General features: G+C 42.7%; 1 protein-coding gene across 1 annotated transcript in view; it reads right to left on the bottom strand.

The window, feature by feature from the left end:
* Positions 1-396: 396 nt before the first annotated feature.
* The window catches only part of LOC138853715 (dopamine D2-like receptor), a 183,927-nt gene continuing 165,516 nt past the window's right edge, over positions 397-18,807 (bottom strand). Inside the window, exons 3-4 of the mRNA XM_070091953.1 lie at positions 6,408-6,712; positions 397-1,360 (exon numbers count right to left, since the gene is read on the bottom strand). Of these exons, the coding sequence (XP_069948054.1) occupies positions 397-1,360; positions 6,408-6,712 (1,269 nt within the window). The remainder of the gene's footprint in view (positions 1,361-6,407; positions 6,713-18,807) is intronic.

The raw sequence follows: 18,807 nt of genomic DNA, 5'->3' as shown, positions 1-18,807 counted from the left end.
TTGAAGACAACCAGGGGTCTTGAAGACAACCAGGGGTCTATTAGTAATCCCCCTAATGCATGCTGGGAGGCTATTGAACAGTCTTGGGCCCCTCAAAAGTGCGTTTTCAAGGGTGATGGACTGATTACATCGTCTTCACATGTCTTCTGCTACTACCAACTATTCTGTACATGACTGAAGAAGCCTACTGTGTAGGCGAAACGTTTCGGAATAAAGACACGTAACTGTTGCACATAAGTCTTACCTAACAACATGATAACAGTTTGAGGGGGAACTGTCTTCAACAATGACAATCAAAGAGTAACAACGAAAATTGTAATCACTCATTTCGAATAATAATAATAATAATAATAATAATATTAATAATAAAATGATTCTTAATGATGACGAACAAAACTATGAACAACGTGAATAAGAATAAGTGTTCATTTTTACAAGAGAACATAAAGGGCCACCAAGAAGGAAGAAGAGAAGGAAAAACCATTTACCTGATACGTTGATTGTCGAGAGACCGATGTTCTCAGTCCTGTCTCTGCTCCGTGTGGATGACTTGGCTGATGAATTCCGTGTGCTCTGCCTTTCTCCTTCACCAAGACCTGCCTCATCCCTTCTTCCATGATGTGCATACTGATCCTCATTCCCATGATGTGCATACTTATACCCATTTCCATTATGTGAGGCTTTATACCCATTTCCAGGACATGAGACCTTACTGAGTGAACTTTCCATCCGACTTTCCTGGCTTGACGGTGAAATTTCACTGAAGGAAGTAACTGTATATGTGGCAGCAGTACTTGGTGTGGTCACTGCACTCATACCAGGGGTCGCAGTGCTAGTTTCCACACACGACGATGTAATACATTTGGCTCCAATATCAAAAGTAGCACTGTTGGAAGCACTGGGATAGAGGCTGATGTTATTGACAGCACTGACAGCTCCTGCACTGGAGGAAGCAATGTTTGAGGTTCCAGTATCATAAATGGGGCTGGTGTTATTGACAACATTGGTAATTCCTGCAGTAGAGGAAGCAATGTTTGAGGTTCCAGTATCATAAATGGAACTGGTGTTATCAACAATATTCGTAGTTCGTGTAGTAGAGGAAGTAACGTTTATGGTTCCAGTATCTGGAGCAGCAGTGTTAGAAGCTCTGGTGGGATCAGGAAGGGATTCACCTTGGCCGATAACAGGAGAGTGGTTCACCACAGTGCTGACTGGGTTACCTTCAAAGTACGACTGAGAGGGGACTGCTGACACCTCGCAGTTGAAGCCCCTAGACAAGAGCTGACGACGTCTGCTGATTCGCTTGAACTCGATGATAATCCAAGTGTTCAACACTGCTAGAAGGATCGCCGGGGCAAACCTGCAGACAACACTTTTATTATACAATTGTTAACCAAAAAGGCGCCACTGACATATAAACGCTGAAGTCTCCAACCATATATATATATATATAGCTGGACTGGGGAGCCTTATCCTTAGAGAAGACAATAAACGTACCTCAGGGAAAACTCAAGGTTCTCCCCGGAGCTGTTTGAATATTTTCTTCACCTACCACTCCTTATATATTTTATATTCTATGTGAACATTTATTGATAAACAGAATACATGTGCAGAAAAACACAAACATGAATACAATGGTACAATGTATTAAAGATCATGAATTTCCTCCAGCTCCTCCGAGGCTGGACGCGAGCCAAGTATGCAGCAAGCATTTCCCCTCTGGATGGCCACGCTGAGGCGCTGGAATATGAAAGTGGCTGCCCTTGGGTCCCTGGTGGTGTCGATGAGCCTGGAACCCAGTTCTTTAAGGAAACGTGTGGCATGTTTTCCCCATGATTCCAAGGTCTCTGATCCCACTGGGACAAATTGATACTGTTGGCTTATGTCCCTGTACTTGCTGATCTTGTACTCCTCCCTGTGGTCAGCAGCTCCTCCCTCTCGCCCCACACTGTGATGGATATAGGTGCCTGCCAGTGTGGACACACAGGTATAGTCCCATGCTAAGAGCTTGCCATTCCTCCAAGGATAGATGGTGATCCCGCCGGGGATCACTATGCCTTTCTGTCTTTTTAAGATATTCGAAGTTGGATTTCTTTATGTCTAAGTTTGAATAAATACTTACTATTTCTTCATACTGGAAAAGTTATTTGCAAAATATTCTAAAAAAGATATATTGCAAGAAATTCCTTAATTTGCTTCTAAGATAATTGTCTGTCAGAGACGGATGTGTGGAATACAGGTTGATTCACTGCGGAGATGTCTATGACATCGCTGGTGAGGGGCTCTTGATCTAGGGAACTGGATCTGTGCTCCAGTTCCTTGAATTGAGTCTGAATGCCTTCCATCCCTCCCACAGGCGCTGTATAATCCTACAGGTTTAGCGCTTCCCATGATTATAATAATAATATGGTATATTATGTAATGCAACTTAGAACTGAGACTATTATTAGCTGAGGAGTAGTGCAGTGTGGGAGACGTGTGGATACATCCACCTCACTTCCGTCTGCCATAAGTGTGTGTTAACTGTCTGGACACTGGTAACCTGGTTGTCTGGATACACTGGTAACCTGGTTGTCTGGATACACTGGTAACCAGGTTGTCTGGATATACTAGTAACTAGGTTGTCTGGATACACTGCTAACTAGGTTGTCTGGATACACTGGTAACCACGTTGTCTGGATACACTGGTAACCAAGTTGTCTGGATACACTGGTAACCAGGTTGTCTGGATACACTGCTAACCAGTTTGTCTGGATACACTGGTAACCAGGTTGTCTGGATACACTGGTAACTAGGTTGTCTGGATACACTGGTAACCAGATTGTCTGGATACACTGGTATCCAGGTTGTCTGGATACAATGGTAACCAGGTTGTCTGGATACAATGGTAACCAGGTTGTCTGGATACACTGGTAACTAGGTTGTCTGGATACACTGGTAACCAGATTGTCTGGATACACTGGTATCCAGGTTGTCTGGATACAATGGTAACCAGGTTGTCTGGATACAATGGTAACCAGGTTGTCTGGATACACTGGTCCCCTCAAGGAAGGTTCCTTGATGTTGGTGAGGGGCTCTTGATTTAGGGAATTGGATCTGTGCTCCAGTTCCCCAAATTAAGCCTGAATGCCTTCCACATCCCCCCCCCCCAGGCGCTGTATAATCCTCCGGGTTTAGCGCTTCCCCCTTGATTGTAATAATAATGGATACACTGGTAACCAGGTTGTCTGGATATACTGCTAACCAGTTTGTCTGGATACACTGGTAACCAGGTTGTCTGGATACACTGGTAACCAGGTTGTCTGGATACACTGGTAACCAGGTTGTCTGGATACACTGCTAACCAGTTTGTCTGGATACACTGGTAACCAGGTTGTCTGGATACACTGGTAACCAGATTGGATACACTGGTAAACAGGTTGTCTGGATACACAGGTAACCAGGTTGTCTGGATACACTGGTAACCAGGTTGTCTGGATACACTGGTAACCAGGTTGTCTGGATACACTGGTAACCAGGTTGTCTGGATACACTGGTAACCATATTGTCTGGATACACTGGTAACCAGGATGTCTGGATACACTGGTAACCAGATTGTCTGGATACACTGGTAACCAGATTGTCTGGATACACTGGTAACCAGATTGTCTGGATACACTGCTAACCAGGTTGTCTGGATACACTGGTAACCAGGTTGTCTGGATACACTGCTAACCAGGTTGTCTGGATACACTGGTAACCAGGTTGTCTGGATACACTGGTAACCAGGTTCTCTGGGTACACTGGTAACCAGGTTGTCTGGATACACTGGTAACCAGATTGTCTGGATACACCGGTAACCAGGTTGTCTGGATACACTGCTAACCAGTTTGTCTGGATACACTGGTAACCAGGTTGTCTGGATACACTGGTAACCAGATTGGATACACTGGTAAACAGGTTGTTTGGATACACTGGTAACCAGGTTGTCTGGATACACTGGTAACCAGATTGTCTGGATACACCGGTAACCAGGTTGTCTGGATACACTGGTAACCAGGTTGTCTGGATACACTGGTAACCAGGTTGTCTGGATACACTGGTAACCAGGTTGTCTGGATACACTGGTAACCAGGTTGTCTGGATACACTGGTAACCAGGTTGTCTGGATACACTGGTAACCAGGTTGTCTGGATACACTGGTAACCAGGTTGTCTGGATACACTGGTAACCAGGTTGTCTGGATACACTTGTAACCAGGTTGTCTGGATACACTGGTAACCAGGTTGTCTGGATACACTGGTAACCAGGTTGTCAGTATTATAGAGGATAATGTAAGAAGGCTCGTTATCAGAAGGCCACTGAGACCAGTATTGAAATATTTAATATTTCTGTTGTTCGGACTTCCCAGCAACAGTAATCAAACATGTATATTGAAATTATCAAGACACGTGTGGCTCTGCCCTTGATTTGTGTATTGTATTATGCAAGTAACAGGATAATAAAATTAACGGGAACGTAAACACAAACACTATGCATTCACAAATGTCATAAATAAAACTCCTCGCAGTGGTTTTATTAAATTTTCCAGGATCTTTTCTACATTTCTATATATTGTGTAGTTTATGCTTGAGTTTTTTTTTCTTGTACTTATTATTTTTCATGAATATTATTTTTTTCTTTGATACATAATTTTTTTTATGAATGTAATATTTTGTTATGTAGGCTATAATTGTTGTGTATATGATTATTTTGGTTATATACAGCACAGAAAAACATTAAAGTTATTATGGTAATGGGAAAGCACTAAACCCATAAGGACCATACAGGTACACTGTCAATCTCTCAGGTTGTGATGGTCGTCAGGTCAGACTTAACCATTCTGACAGTTGTTGTCCCCTCCTTGATATGGTGAGGGGCTCTTGATTTAGGGAATTGGATCTGTGCTCCAGTTCCCCGAATTAAGCCTGAATGCCTTCCACATCCCCCCCCAGGAGCTGTGTAATCCTATGGGTTTAGCGCTTCCCCCTTGATAATAATAATAATAATAATAATAATGACAGCTGTTGTCCACGGTGTGACAACAGCTGTCAGGGTCCTGATGCTCCTTGATTTAAACTCACTGATGACACTCACAGAGTTAAATGGCAGAAGTATTGTCTCTGGTCACAGAGTTCTGGGGATCAGTTATCGTATTTGTCATAAAATATAGTTCGTGTTGGCCTGGCACCATGTAGCCGGGCAGACACTGTTTCCGCTTCCTTATCGGAAGGTCTAGCCTCCAGATTATAGCATTTCATAAATATACGTTTTTATGACTCACGAAATCGTATTGACACGATTGCAAACAAAACTTTTCATTTGTGGTAACAGTGGTGGCCTACGCTAACCTTCCTATGGTGTAGAAATATACCTAGTTGGACGAATCTTATTGTGGCTAGCTGGTCCAGTGGCTACCGCGACGGTCTGGAGTTTAGAGACTCTCTGATCGCGGGTTCAAATCCCGCCCGTGGTATGGTGTTTTTATACGTTTTTATGGCCGGCGCCATAGCCAGGTATAAACTATCTTAGCTTCCTAATAGGCGTTTATTGGTCCGAACTTATAGCATTTAGATAATATACTTTTATGTTCATCGGAAATGCTTATATATGCTAGTGGCTATTTTCTGCTTAACAATATTTTACTACATGTAAACTGCTTATTGTATATTATGCAAAGAAATAAATTCTTTGAATTTGAATATGAAGAGTTAAATGGTTAGTGTCTCTGGTCAGAAGAACCTGGGATCAGTTCTTGTGTTGTCTGAGTTCTAAGGTTTAAACTAGTGTCACTTTTATATTTTTAATCTATATCCTTAAGCTGGATAGACACACACACTGTTCCATTGTTGGAGCTCATGTCTTAGAACCTACAACTTGGTAAAAAAAAAAAAACTATACCACGGGCGGGATTTGAACCGGCGGTCAGAGAGTCTCAAAACTCCAGACCGTCGGTATGGTTTGTTTGCAATCGTGTCATTACGATTTCGTGAGTCCTACAACTTCGTACTTACATCGTATCCTGGAGTCCAGGTGGAGACTAGACTGTTTCTGCTTCCTTGTTGCAGTTCATAACATGGATCCTATATAGAATTTCATAAATACAGAATGACATAAATAATGCTAAAATTACAGTCAGAGAATAACAACCTTTAAACCCATGTGAGTCAAGGATCACAAGGAACAGTGAAGGTTCCAGCTCTCGTTAGCTACTCGTACTTGTGGAAGCTCGATGCTCCTTCCACTAAACCCATGTGGGTCACCTAGCCTATGGCAAAATTACAGAACGAATTACTTTACCGAGAAAATGTTTGTTAAACCCGTATGTTGCATAATCACTGAGGGTCCAAGACACCTTTTTGAATATAATAACAATGTGACTGACATACCTGACACAGATCTCCAGCAAGTACTCGTATACCAGGAACCACCTGGCAGAGACTACCCGCAGGTTTTCCTTGATGAGGTACCTGCCAGGGTAGGCAGGAGCAGCAGGGACCACCATCCTGTGGAAGGCCATGGGGATGTACATAATGAAGGCCATGATGAAGGAAAGAGCGATCCTGAGGGAGGCGACGTAGTGGCTGTGTAGGTTACGGTAGTTCCGTGGGAAACACACAGCCACGAATCTGTCTATGCTGAGACCAACCACGATGTACACGCTGGAAGCTATCAGCGCGTTACCCACTGGTACCTGTCAGCCAACATAACTATTGTTAGTACATTGTTATCCACTGGTACCTGTCAGCCAACATCACTGTTGCTAGTACATTGTTACCCACTGGTACCTGTCAGCCAACATCACTGTTGTTAGTATATTGCTACCCACTGGTACCTGTCAGCCAACATCACTGCTGTTAGTATATTGCTACCCACTGGTACCTGTCAGCCAACATCACTGCTGTTAGTATATTGCTACCCACTGGTACCTGTCAGCCAACATCACTGTTGACTCAAGAAATCGTAATGACACGATTGCAAACAAACCACACCCCGGCCGGGATTGAACCCGCGGTCATAGAGTCTCAAAACTCCAGCCCGTCGCGCTAACCACTAGACCAGCTAGCCACAATAAGATTCATCCAACTAGGTATATTTCTACACCATAGGAAGGTTAGCACAGGCACCTCTGTGACCACAAATGCAAGTTTTTACAGACGAATCTCCAGCTAGCTGGTCTAGTGGCTAACGCGACGGGCTGGAGTTTTGAGACTCTATGACCGCGGGTTCAATCCCGGCCGGGGGTGTGGTTTGTTTGCAATAGTGTCATTACGATTTCTTGAGTCATGTTGACGGCAGTGAAGGGACTTGAGCTAGAGTTCGTCACGGCCACGCTAGCTGGAGATTCGTCTGTAAAAACTTGCATTTGTGGTCACAGAGGTGCCTGTGCTAACCTTCCTATGGTGTAGAAATATACCTAGTTGGATGAATCTTATTGTGGCTAGCTGGTCTAGTGGCTAACGCGACGGTCTGGAGTTTTGAGACTCTATGACCGCGGGTTCAATCCCGGCCGGGGGTATGGTTTAACATCACTGTTGCTAGTACATTGTTACCCACTGGTACCTGTCAGCCAACATCACTGCTGTTAGTATATTGCTACCCACTGGTACCTGTCAGCCAACATCACTGCTGTTAGTATATTGCTACCCACTGGTACCTGTCAGCCAACATCACTGCTGTTAGTATATTGCTACCCACTGGTACCTGTCAGCCAGCATCACTGTTGCTAGTACATTGTTACCCACCGGTACCTGTCAGCCAACATCACTGCTGTTAGTATATTGCTACCCACTGGTACCTGTCAGCCAACATCACTGTTGTTAGTGCATTGTTACCCACTGGTACCTGTCAGCCAACATAATTTTGTTAGTACATTGTTACCCACTGGTACCTGTCAGCCAACATCACTGTTGTTAGTACATTGTTACCCACTTATCCACTGGTACCTGTCAGCCAACATCACTGTTGTTAGTACATTGCTACCCACTGGTACCTGTCAGCCAACATCACTGTTGTTAGTGCATTGTTACCCACTTATCCACTGGTACCTGTCAGCCAATATCACTGCTGTTAGTACATTGTTACCCACTGGTACCTGTCAGCCAACATCACTGCTGTTAGTACATTGTTACCCACTGGTACCTGTCAGCCAACATCACTGCTGTTAGTACATTGTTACCCACTGGTACCTGTCAGCCAACATCACTGCTGTTAGTACATTGTTACCCACTGGTACCTGTCACCCAACATCACTGCTGTTAGTACATTGCTACCCACTGGTACCTGTCAGCCAACATCACTGCTGTTAGTACATTGTTCCCCACTGGTACCTGTCACCCAACATCACTCTTGTTAGTATTAGTATTATTATTAGTAACATAATAATAATAATAATAATAATAATAATAATAATAAGCAAGACAGGTTTACAATACCGACAATATAAAAGTTAAGACACTTGTGCAACATCTGGGTATCTTTACTGTAGACGTTTCGCCATCCAGTGGCTTTATCAATACAAATTCTTGGACAAAATTAGAAAACAGAAGAATGTCTACAATAATAATACCCAGATGCTGCACATGTGTCTTAACTTTCATCTTGTCGGTATTGTCTACCTGTCTACTGTCTACCTGTCTTGCACAACTTGCCAGACACAACAACATCATGGAATCTTGGTGCAGAGGACATCTGCAAGACCTTCTTCACGGCTGCTACAACTAACCCATCACTTTGGGAAGGACCTACTTCCACTGGGGTATCCCGCCTACCAGTGACTATGACCTCGTCTGCTACACGTCCCTATTCACTTAGTTTAAAATGTTTATTATGCACCCCATACCCATCCTGTGGGCGGTAGTCAAAAGATTACAGAGGTACATAATGGGTCCAGGGACTGGACTCCAAAGTTTTGATAGCTGAGCAAGTTACAGAGGTAATGAACTCACAATTTACAAAGGTAATGAACTCCAGGTAGGTCTAGTCATGAAAAGTTACAAAGGTATTTACAAATTAAAGAGGTACACAATGGGTCCAGGGACTGGGCCCCCAAAGTTTTGATAGCTGAACTAGGTACAAAGGTAATGAACTCACAAGTTACAAAGGTAATGAATCCTGTAAGAATGGTTACTTACGTTTATACATGGGTACAATCATGAACAAATTAGAGAGTAATGAGCAATTCACACTTCCACACCCGGTCACAACTGTAGTGAGTTATTGGTGCAAATATCCCCTAGTCACTAACGCCTTTATAAGCGCCATTCTCCTTGCCTCTGCCTATATAAGCGCCAGTCTCCTTGCCTCTGCCTATATAAGCGCCAGTCTCCTTGCCTCTGCCTATATAAGCGCCAGTCTCCTTGCCTCTGCCTATATAAGCGCCAGTCTCCTTGCCTCTGCCTATATAAGCGCCATTCTCCTTGCCTCTGCCTATATAAGCGCCATTCTCCTTGCCTCTGCCTATATAAGCGCCATTCTCCTTGCCTCTGCCTATATAAGCGCCATTCTCCTTGCCTCTGCCTATATAAGCGCCAGTCTCCTTGCCTCTGCCTATATAAGCGCCATTCTCCTTGCCTCTGCCTATATAAGCGCCATTCTCCTTGCCTCTGCCTATATAAGCGCCAGTCTCCTTGCCTCTGCCTATATAAGCGCCAGTCTCCTTGCCTCTGCCTATATAAGCGCCATTCTCCTTGCCTCTGCCTATATAAGCGCCAGTCTCCTTGCCTCTGTCTATATAAGCGCCAGTCTCCTTGCCTCTGTCTATATAAGCGCCAGTCTCCTTGCCTCTGCCTATATAAGCGCCAGACTCCTTGCCTCTGCCTATATAAGCGCCAGTCTCCTTGCCTCTGTCTATATAAGCGCCAGACTCCTTGCCTCTGCCTATATAAGCGCCAGTCTCCTTGCCTCTGTCTATATAAGCGCCAGTCTCCTTGCCTCTGCCTATATAAGCGCCAGACTCCTTGCCTCTGCCTATATAAGCGCCAGACTCCTTGCCTCTGTCTATATAAGCGCCAGTCTCCTTATCATGTGGGAGTTCGACACGTGGATTAGGTAAGAAATACTCACGTAGGCTGTTATTACGTATAATCACAGATATGTGGAGAGAGCCCTGACAGCCGTTACCTTGCCACCTTGCTCACACTCGTAACACTGACAGACTGGCCGCCCACATACCCATATGTGAGAGGGCCTTTGAATAATGCCAGTTCAGCGCAATATGAATAGACAGTGACTCAGGCAGAGACGGTTGGTCGTTGAGTCAACGGTACACTGGTTACTGGTAACTGGTTACTACTACTGAGAGCTCGGCGACGCTAACGTATGTCGTCCCGACATACAACTAATACAAACTAGAGATGGCAGGTATACGGCTTGGGCTGATTCTATACAATGTCAAAGTACACAACAATTAAACATTATATATACATAAGTAGAACATTGGAATGAAAGCTTACGTAACTGAAACTGTAATGCAATACAAGGTATACTATAGTACAACTTAAAACTCAACAAATGAACAACGAACTCAACGTTGAGATTACAAGTGATAAAAAAAAAAAAAAAATTTTTGATCGATCGATCTGTATTCGTGTGATCTACGGATTCTGAGGAAGTAATATATACAAAGAAAGAGTGTTTAACAGAAAGGCAGATTCGGTGCACGCAAATCTAGACTGTTAACTCTCAGAATGCGGAGAGAACATGAACACAAAAAAAAAATTCTTGAATACTGATAAGTTGATACTGTAATTATTCATCTATACAGAGTGTTCGCATCGCTATTGGGTCAGAGTGTTCGCATCGCTATTGGGTCAGAGTGTTCGCATCGCTATTGGGCCGTGCGGACGTGCTGCGCAGTAGCTCCTGATTGAGTTGGCATTTGCGCAGTGTTGACGTGTACTTGGCTCTGTGAAGACCTGTTTGCGCGCTCTCTAGAATTGAAGCAAGATGCCCTCCATCGAGCAACTTTACCAACAGCTTAAGGAAGAATTGAGGTTGGCGAATTTAGAAATTAGGCGATTGACCGAGGAAAACAAGAAGATTCGTAGTCCTCCTGTTTTGAGTCCTCAGGTCAAGAAGGGAAACTGGTCAGTGGCTGGACAGCAGGGAAAGAAGTTGACGATTAAGAAGACGAATGGAAAGGTAGAAACGATGAAGAAGAAAGAGACTGCCGTGGAAACTGTTGTGGAAACATCCAATACATTCTCAGTGCTACCCGACGAATGTGAGTTGACTACTGGGAACGACACGACGAAAGACATTAAGGAAGGTAAGAATATTGTTGTTGTTGGGGATAGCCAAGTTAGGTATATGGATAGGGCGTTCTGCTTGAAGGACAGGAGTAGGAGACAGAGAGTTTGCTTTCCTGGGGCTGGGATGGAGGATATTGTTAGCCGTCTGGATGACATCATGAGAGGTAATGGGAGCAATCCTATTATCTGTCTCAGTGCTGGAGGCAACGATGTTGGCAGACGTAGGAGTGAGGACCTGATTAGCAGGTATAGGTCAGCAATAGAAATAATTAGAAGTAAGGGTGGGAACCCTCTCATATGTGGTATTTTGCCAAGGAGGGGAGTTGGAAGTGAATGGTTGTCCAGGGCAATTGGTGTCAATTGCTGGCTGAACAAATACTGTAAGGAAAATGCGGTAACATTCATTGACAACTGGGACCTCTTCTATGGCAGAAATGACATGTATGCTAGGGATGGGGTTCACTTATCTAGGTGTGGGGTGGAAGCACTGGCAACTGCAGTGGAGGGAGCAGTTAGGACTTTAAACTAGGAATAGTTAGTGGTATGGGTTTTGGCAGGAAAACAGTGAAGTCCCAGTGTAGTAATATTACGAGTTCTAGGGAAACTAGTAATAATAAGAACGAGATAGATATTGAAAAGCCAGGGACCTTGGGTGATAAGGACAGTAATAGGTTTAGTAGGAAAATAGAAATGAGCAGGAAGGGTAAAGAGAAAGGAGAGTCTTTCAATGTTTATTATGCTAATTGCCGTAGTGCTAGGAATAAGATGGACGAGTTGAGATTAGTTGCTAGTGTAGGTAACATTGATGTATTTGCCTTAACTGAGACGTGGTTTAATTCAAAAAGTCGGGACATGCCTGCGGAATGTCATATTCAGGGTTTTAAATTGTTCCAAGAAGATAGAAGTATTGGGAGGGGGGGTGGGGTGGCATTGTATGTCCGAGATCGCTTGAACTGTTGCATAAAAACGGGTATTAAGTCTGAAGTAACACATACAGAGTCTGTTTGGATAGAATTTTCAGAGGGGCATGAAAAACTGATTTTAGGAGTGATATACCGTCCCCCTAACTTAGATAGGGACCAAGGGAAACTACTATGGGAGGAAATTGTTAAGGCCACAAGGCACGATAATGTAGTAATTCTAGGAGACTTTAACTTTAGTCATGTTGATTGGAATTTCTTGACTGGGAATTTAGAATCGTACGACTTCTTAGAAGTATTTCAGGATTGTTTTTTGAAGCAGTTTGTGACAGAACCTACAAGGGGAAATAACCTGCTTGACTTAGTTATGGCAAACAATGAATCCCTTGTTAATAATTTAGAAATTTCAGAGGAACTGGGTGCTAGCGACCACAAATCAATTACATTTAGCATTGAATGGAAGTACGATAGTAGCGATAACTCAGTAACAGTCCCAGATTTTCGCTTAGCAGATTACGATGGGCTTAGAGAACACTTATCATCTGTTGACTGGGGTAACGAAGAGAGCTATCAATATGACAGTTTTCTGAACACTATACATGCTGCTCAAAGAGCGTTTATCCCATATAAAGAAATTAGATCAAATAGAAATGACCCAAAATGGATGAATAATAGGCTCAAATATCTACTAGGGCATAAGAAAGGAATTTATAGGCGTATCAAAAGAGGTGAGGGTCATCTTATGAATCAGTATATTGACATTAAGAGGGACATTAAAAAGGGGATAAGAAAAGCTAAAAGGGACTATGAAATTAAAGTTGCTAGGGATTCTAAAACTAACCCAAAAAGTTTTTTCCAGGTCTATAGAACAAAAGTTAGAGATAAGATAGGTCCCCTTAAAAATAACTATGGGCACCTTACTGACAATGAGAATGAAATGTGCTTGATTTTAAATAATTATTTTCTCTCAGTTTTTACACAGGAAGACACTAACAATATTCCAGTAATTAATTTTTACAGTGGGCTAGAAGAAGATAAATTATGTAACATCACAGTCACTAGTGAGATGGTTGTGAGGCAGATAGACAGACTGAAGCAAAATAAGTCGCCGGGTCCTGATGAGGTTTTTTCAAGGGTTCTTAAGGAATGCAAAATGGAACTCTGTGAACCATTAACTAATATTTTTAATTTATCTCTTCAATCAGGTGTAGTGTCTGATATGTGGAAGATGGCTAATGTAATTCCTATTTTTAAAACAGGGGACAAGTCGTTACCGTCAAATTACCGCCCAATAAGCCTGACCTCAATTGTAGGCAAATTACTAGAGTCAATTATAGCTGAGATTATAAGAAGCCATCTCGATAAGCATAGCTTGATTAATGATACTCAGCATGGATTCACAAGAGGCCGGTCTTGTCTAACTAATTTATTAACTTTCTTCAGTAAAGCTTTTGAGGCTGTTGACCACAATAAAGAATTTGATATTATTTACTTAGATTTTAGTAAGGCTTTTGATAGAGTTCCGCACCATAGACTGTTAAAGAAAGTGGCAGCTCATGGCATTGGGGGAAAAGTGCTCTCGTGGATCGAGTCATGGCTCACTGACAGGAAGCAGAGAGTGTCCATAAATGGGGTTAAATCCGAGTGGGGATCTGTAACAAGTGGCGTTCCACAGGGATCAGTCTTGGGCCCGTTGTTATTTATAATATATATCAATGATCTTGATGAGGGAATTACTAGTGATATGAGCAAATTCGCCGATGACACAAAGATAGGTAGGATAATTGATTCAAACGTAGATGTTAGGGAACTTCAGGAGGATTTAAACAAACTCTATTCTTGGTCAGAAAAGTGGCAGATGCAGTTCAATGTAGATAAATGCAAGGTTCTGAAGCTTGGGAGTGCCCATAACCCTAGTACTTATAAATTAAATGATGTAGAACTTAGCCATACAGATTACGAAAAGGACTTGGGGGTTATGGTGAGCAGCAACCTTAAACCAAGACAGCAATGCCTAAGCGTACGTAATAAGGCAAATAGATTACTGGGATTTATATCAAGAAGTGTAAGCAACAGAAGTCCAGAGGTCATACTGCAGCTTTATACATCATTAGTAAGGCCTCACCTTGATTATGCAGCTCAGTTCTGGTCTCCGTATTACAAAATGGACATAAATTCGTTAGAAAACATTCAGCGTAGGATGACTAAATTAATACATAGCATCAGAAATCTTCCTTATGAAGAAAGATTGAAGACTCTTAAGTTACATTCACTTGTTAGACGAAGAATGAGAGGAGACCTGATCGAAGTGTATAAGTGGAAGATAGGTATTAATAAAGGGGATATTAATAAGGTCTTGAGGATGTCTCTCCATGAGAGAACGCGCAGTAATGGATTTAAATTAGATAAGTTTAGATTTAGAAAGGACATCGGAAAGTATTGGTTTGGAAATAGGGTAGTTGATGAGTGGAACAGTCTACCTAGTTGGGTTATTGAGGCTGGGACTTTGGGTAGTTTCAAATCTAGGTTGGATAAGTACATGAGTGGGATGGGTTGGATTTGAGTGGGACTTTCACATCAGAGCTTATTTCTTGGGTGGCATTGAAAATTGGGTAGGGCAAATGTTTTGTTAGTGGGATGAATTGTAAAGGACCTGCCTAGTATGGGCCAGCAGGCCTCCTGCAGTGTTCCTCCTTTCTTATGTTCTTATGTTAACCCCAACTCTGCTAGGGTGTGATTGACATATGCAGAATGGGTGTCATCTCTGGGAGGATCAAACTCTGTAGCATTGGCTAACTCATGCTGTATTTGAGGCAAATCTGAATTAGAAGTTACAATTGATACTTGAGGATTTCTCAATACCTGTCGTGTACGTAGGGAATAACGACATTCAGGTTGATCGTCTGACTGAGTATCAGAGGAAGAGAGTACAGGATCAGGAGGATTGTCAGAGTCTGTCACATTAGTCTGGGTTGGAACATCATTATCATCACATACTAACTTCATATGATCTAAATGCGATTCTTTATACTGACCAGTACTAATCTCTCTAACCTTATACTTATTATCAGTGATATGTTCAACTACTCGATAAGGACCAACAAACTTTTGATCAAGCTTTGGCATTGCAGACGTTTTGTTAAAGTTAATCAGCATAACTCTCGAACCTACTTTGATTTTGGATGGCTTTGCTCGAGTGTTTGCGACTCTTGTAAATTCAGCTGTTGATTTATGAAGTGTTTCACGGATTCTTCTAAAAACACTTTGAGCTAAGCTGGGACGAGTTGCTATGAAATCATCAGGGTTGTAATTTGGTTTCGGATTAGAATATAACAACTCATAAGGCAAACGTTTATCTACACCATACAATGCATAATGTGGAGTGTCACCTATAGAAACATTGTAAGCAGAATTTATAGCACACTGCACATCAGGTATAACTTCATCCCAAGTTTCACTGTTGGGATTGATAGTGGCTCTCAAGACATCAAGTACTTTCTTATTGGTTCGTTCCGCTAACCCATTGCTGGCAGGATGATGAGGAACAATGGTGGATTTAGAGATCTTGTACAAGGTACACAAATTTTCAAGAATTTCATTACAGAATTCACCTCCATTATCTGTTACTAGGGACTTAGGGGTGGTATGCCTGCAGATAATGCGTTCTTTAAACGCTTTAGCTACTGTCTCGGCAGTCTTATCTGCAATAGGAACTAACTCGCAATATCTGGTGAAATGGTCTACCATAACACACAGATGTTTGTTACCTTGGAGGGAACATTGGAAATTAGTTAACAAATCTAGCGCAACTCTTTCCCAAGGTTCGCTAGTAGTTGGATACACTTGGATTGGATTAGGACCATTAGCATTGCCTTTATGTTGCATGCAGACACTACATTTCTTAACATACTCAGAAATATCAGTTGCCATACAAGGCCAAAAGTATTTCAATCTGGCTTGTTTTACTGAACGATCCATAGCAGGGTGTGCAACACCTGGTACATCGTGAACTAGCTGTAAGGCTACATTCACTAGTGACTGTGGAATTACTAACTGGTATACTCTTCTGCTAGGAGTACCCAACTCGGCTGTTCGATACAGTAATTCTTGGTTCATGACAAAGTCACTGATGGGTGCTGGTGGCTTCACATTCAGAATAAGATCTTCCTGGAGCAGGAATCGAATCACACCAGACCACATGGGATCTGTTCGTTGAGCATTCTTTACATCTTCAGCACTAAATGGAGGGTCTGCAGTTACTATACTAACATGTCGCGATAAGGCATCTGCGACTACATTTGACTTGCCAGGTAAATGCTCAAAGGTGGGATTGAACTCTTGGATAGTCAAGGTCCATCTGGCTAACCTTCCAGTAGGTTGTTTGTTCTGGAATAAGAGTATCAGTGGAGCATGGTCTGTCAAGACATGAACAGAGTACTGATAAATAATGTCTCGGAAGTGCTTTAAAGACCATACTATTGCTAAAGCTTCTTGCTCAGTTACTGTATAATTACGTTCAGCCTTCGTAAGGACTCGGCTAGCAAATGCAACTGCGTTGTACATGCCATCGGTCTTCTGAGCTAGTACGGCACCTATGCCAATTGAACTAGCATCAGTTGTCAGATAGAAGGGCTTAGAAAAATCTGGAAATTTCAAAATTGGAGCAGATGTTAGCTTTTCTTTTAGAGTTTGGAATGCTCTTTCTTGACGGAAGGTCCAAACAAAAGGAGCATCTTTCTTAAGCAACTCAGAGGAGCAGCTATGGAAGAAAAATTGGCAATGAAAGATCTATAAAAACCTGCTAAGCCCACAAAGGATCTTACGGCATCAGCAGTTTTGGGAGTTGGAAAATTTAGTACTGCAGTTACTTTACTTTGGTCAGTCGTAACCCCTCTAGGAGTGACTACGTGACCAAGAAACTTAATTTCTGATCTGAAAAATTGACATTTTGACAGTTTGATCTTTAAATTGGCTTCTTCAAGCTTACCAAGTACTACATCAAGTCTTTTCAAGTGTGTATCCACGTCTTTAGACATGACGATTACGTCATCTAAGTACACCATAAGTGCATTACCTATGAGACCTCTAAAGATATTAGTCATGAGCCTTGAGAACGTGATAGGGGAAGATCGTAATCCAAATGCCATACGGAGGAAGTGATAGTGACCTGTAGGAGTGGAGAATGCAGTTAGCTCTTGGCTGTCCTCGTGAAGAGGGACTTGCCAAAACCCTTGTAACAAATCTAGGGTTGAAAAGACTTTGTTATCTCCGATATTACGTAAAAGATCACCCAGTACAGGGAGTGGAAAGCGATCTGGAATGGTTTTCGCGTTTAACTTCCTAAAGTCAATCACTGGGCGCCAAGTACCATCCTTCTTAGGTACTAGTATCAAAGGTGCATTCCAAGGTGAATTGCTAGGTGCAATAACTCCATCATCAAGCATTTGATTGATCAATTCTTCTGCGACAGCAACTTGTGAATGAGGCATTCTGTACACAGGTATGTAGATAGGTCTAGTACCAGGTTCAAGTGGAATACGATGGGACAATAAGTTCGTTATACCCATCTTCTCACCTGGTAAAGCAATGGCTTTACGACGATTGTTCAACAGAGTCAACAAACGCTTGACTTCATCTGGGAAGTCAGTGGGAGCTAAGTCTTTCTCCTCAACTGGTGGAACAGATTGATCCAGTGAAGTGGATGAGGTCTCCCCGGCAGAAATAGCACCGACCCACTGGTCAGGTGACAACTCATCCTCTACCTGAACAGGGTAAGGATAGTGAACAAGGTCAACAAGATTGGTATTTGCTCTGAGGCGAACACTGTGACCAGAAGTGTTGGCCAGGTAGAAATGGATCTTACTATCTCTTACAACATGTAAGGATGGCTCAACAAATAGACCTTTTACTTTGCAGGAATCACTGTCAACTAGGACGTTATCACCATCTGGAACACTAGGAACAACTACAGACACTCTAGTGAGAGCACTAGCCGCAACAGAAACGTCTTTCTGCAGACGGCATGTGACATCAACAAGAGATGGCATTACTAGTTGCAAGTAATTGTTTTCCGACAAGGCGTCCCCTGTGGAGAAACTACTACTCGAACTAGCAGGCATTGCAGGGATAGGTTGTGCACTCAAGGCAATCTGAGCGTCCTCGGACACTTGAGGCATCGGACTATCCTGCAAATCTGAAGGTATAGGTGGAACACTGATGGGAGTGACAGAATTACCAGTGCCTGACCGCTTGGGTACGCTACTGGAGAATGCATTAGCTTGTAAGGACTTAATCCGTACATCATACTCTGCAGCAGTATAACAGATTTCTGATCCAAGCTGGTAACCCCAGAATGGAACGATCAAGTCGTCAATTTGTGCATGCCATCGATAAGGGTCGAGCACAATGCGTAAGTCTCGCATGGAAGCAAATCCCAGTAGAAGGTCACCAGGGAAAGTAATCTGGTCGACAACAAGGAAGCAGTGAAGTCTCTACCTTGGATAGAAAAGGTTAGGGAAGTCCGACCTCGGACACGCAGGTGAGAACCAGATACTCCACTAAGGGAGGACACATGAGTCGGTTCTACGAGAAGGACATGTCGTAACTTCTTATCCTTA

Source organism: Cherax quadricarinatus, chromosome 38 (genome assembly GCF_038502225.1).
Source record: "Cherax quadricarinatus isolate ZL_2023a chromosome 38, ASM3850222v1, whole genome shotgun sequence".
In the NCBI taxonomy this organism is placed as follows: Eukaryota; Metazoa; Arthropoda; class Malacostraca; order Decapoda; family Parastacidae; genus Cherax; species Cherax quadricarinatus.
The sequence above is the reverse complement of the archived record's forward strand: the minus strand, read 5'-3'. Positions and strand labels throughout refer to the sequence as shown.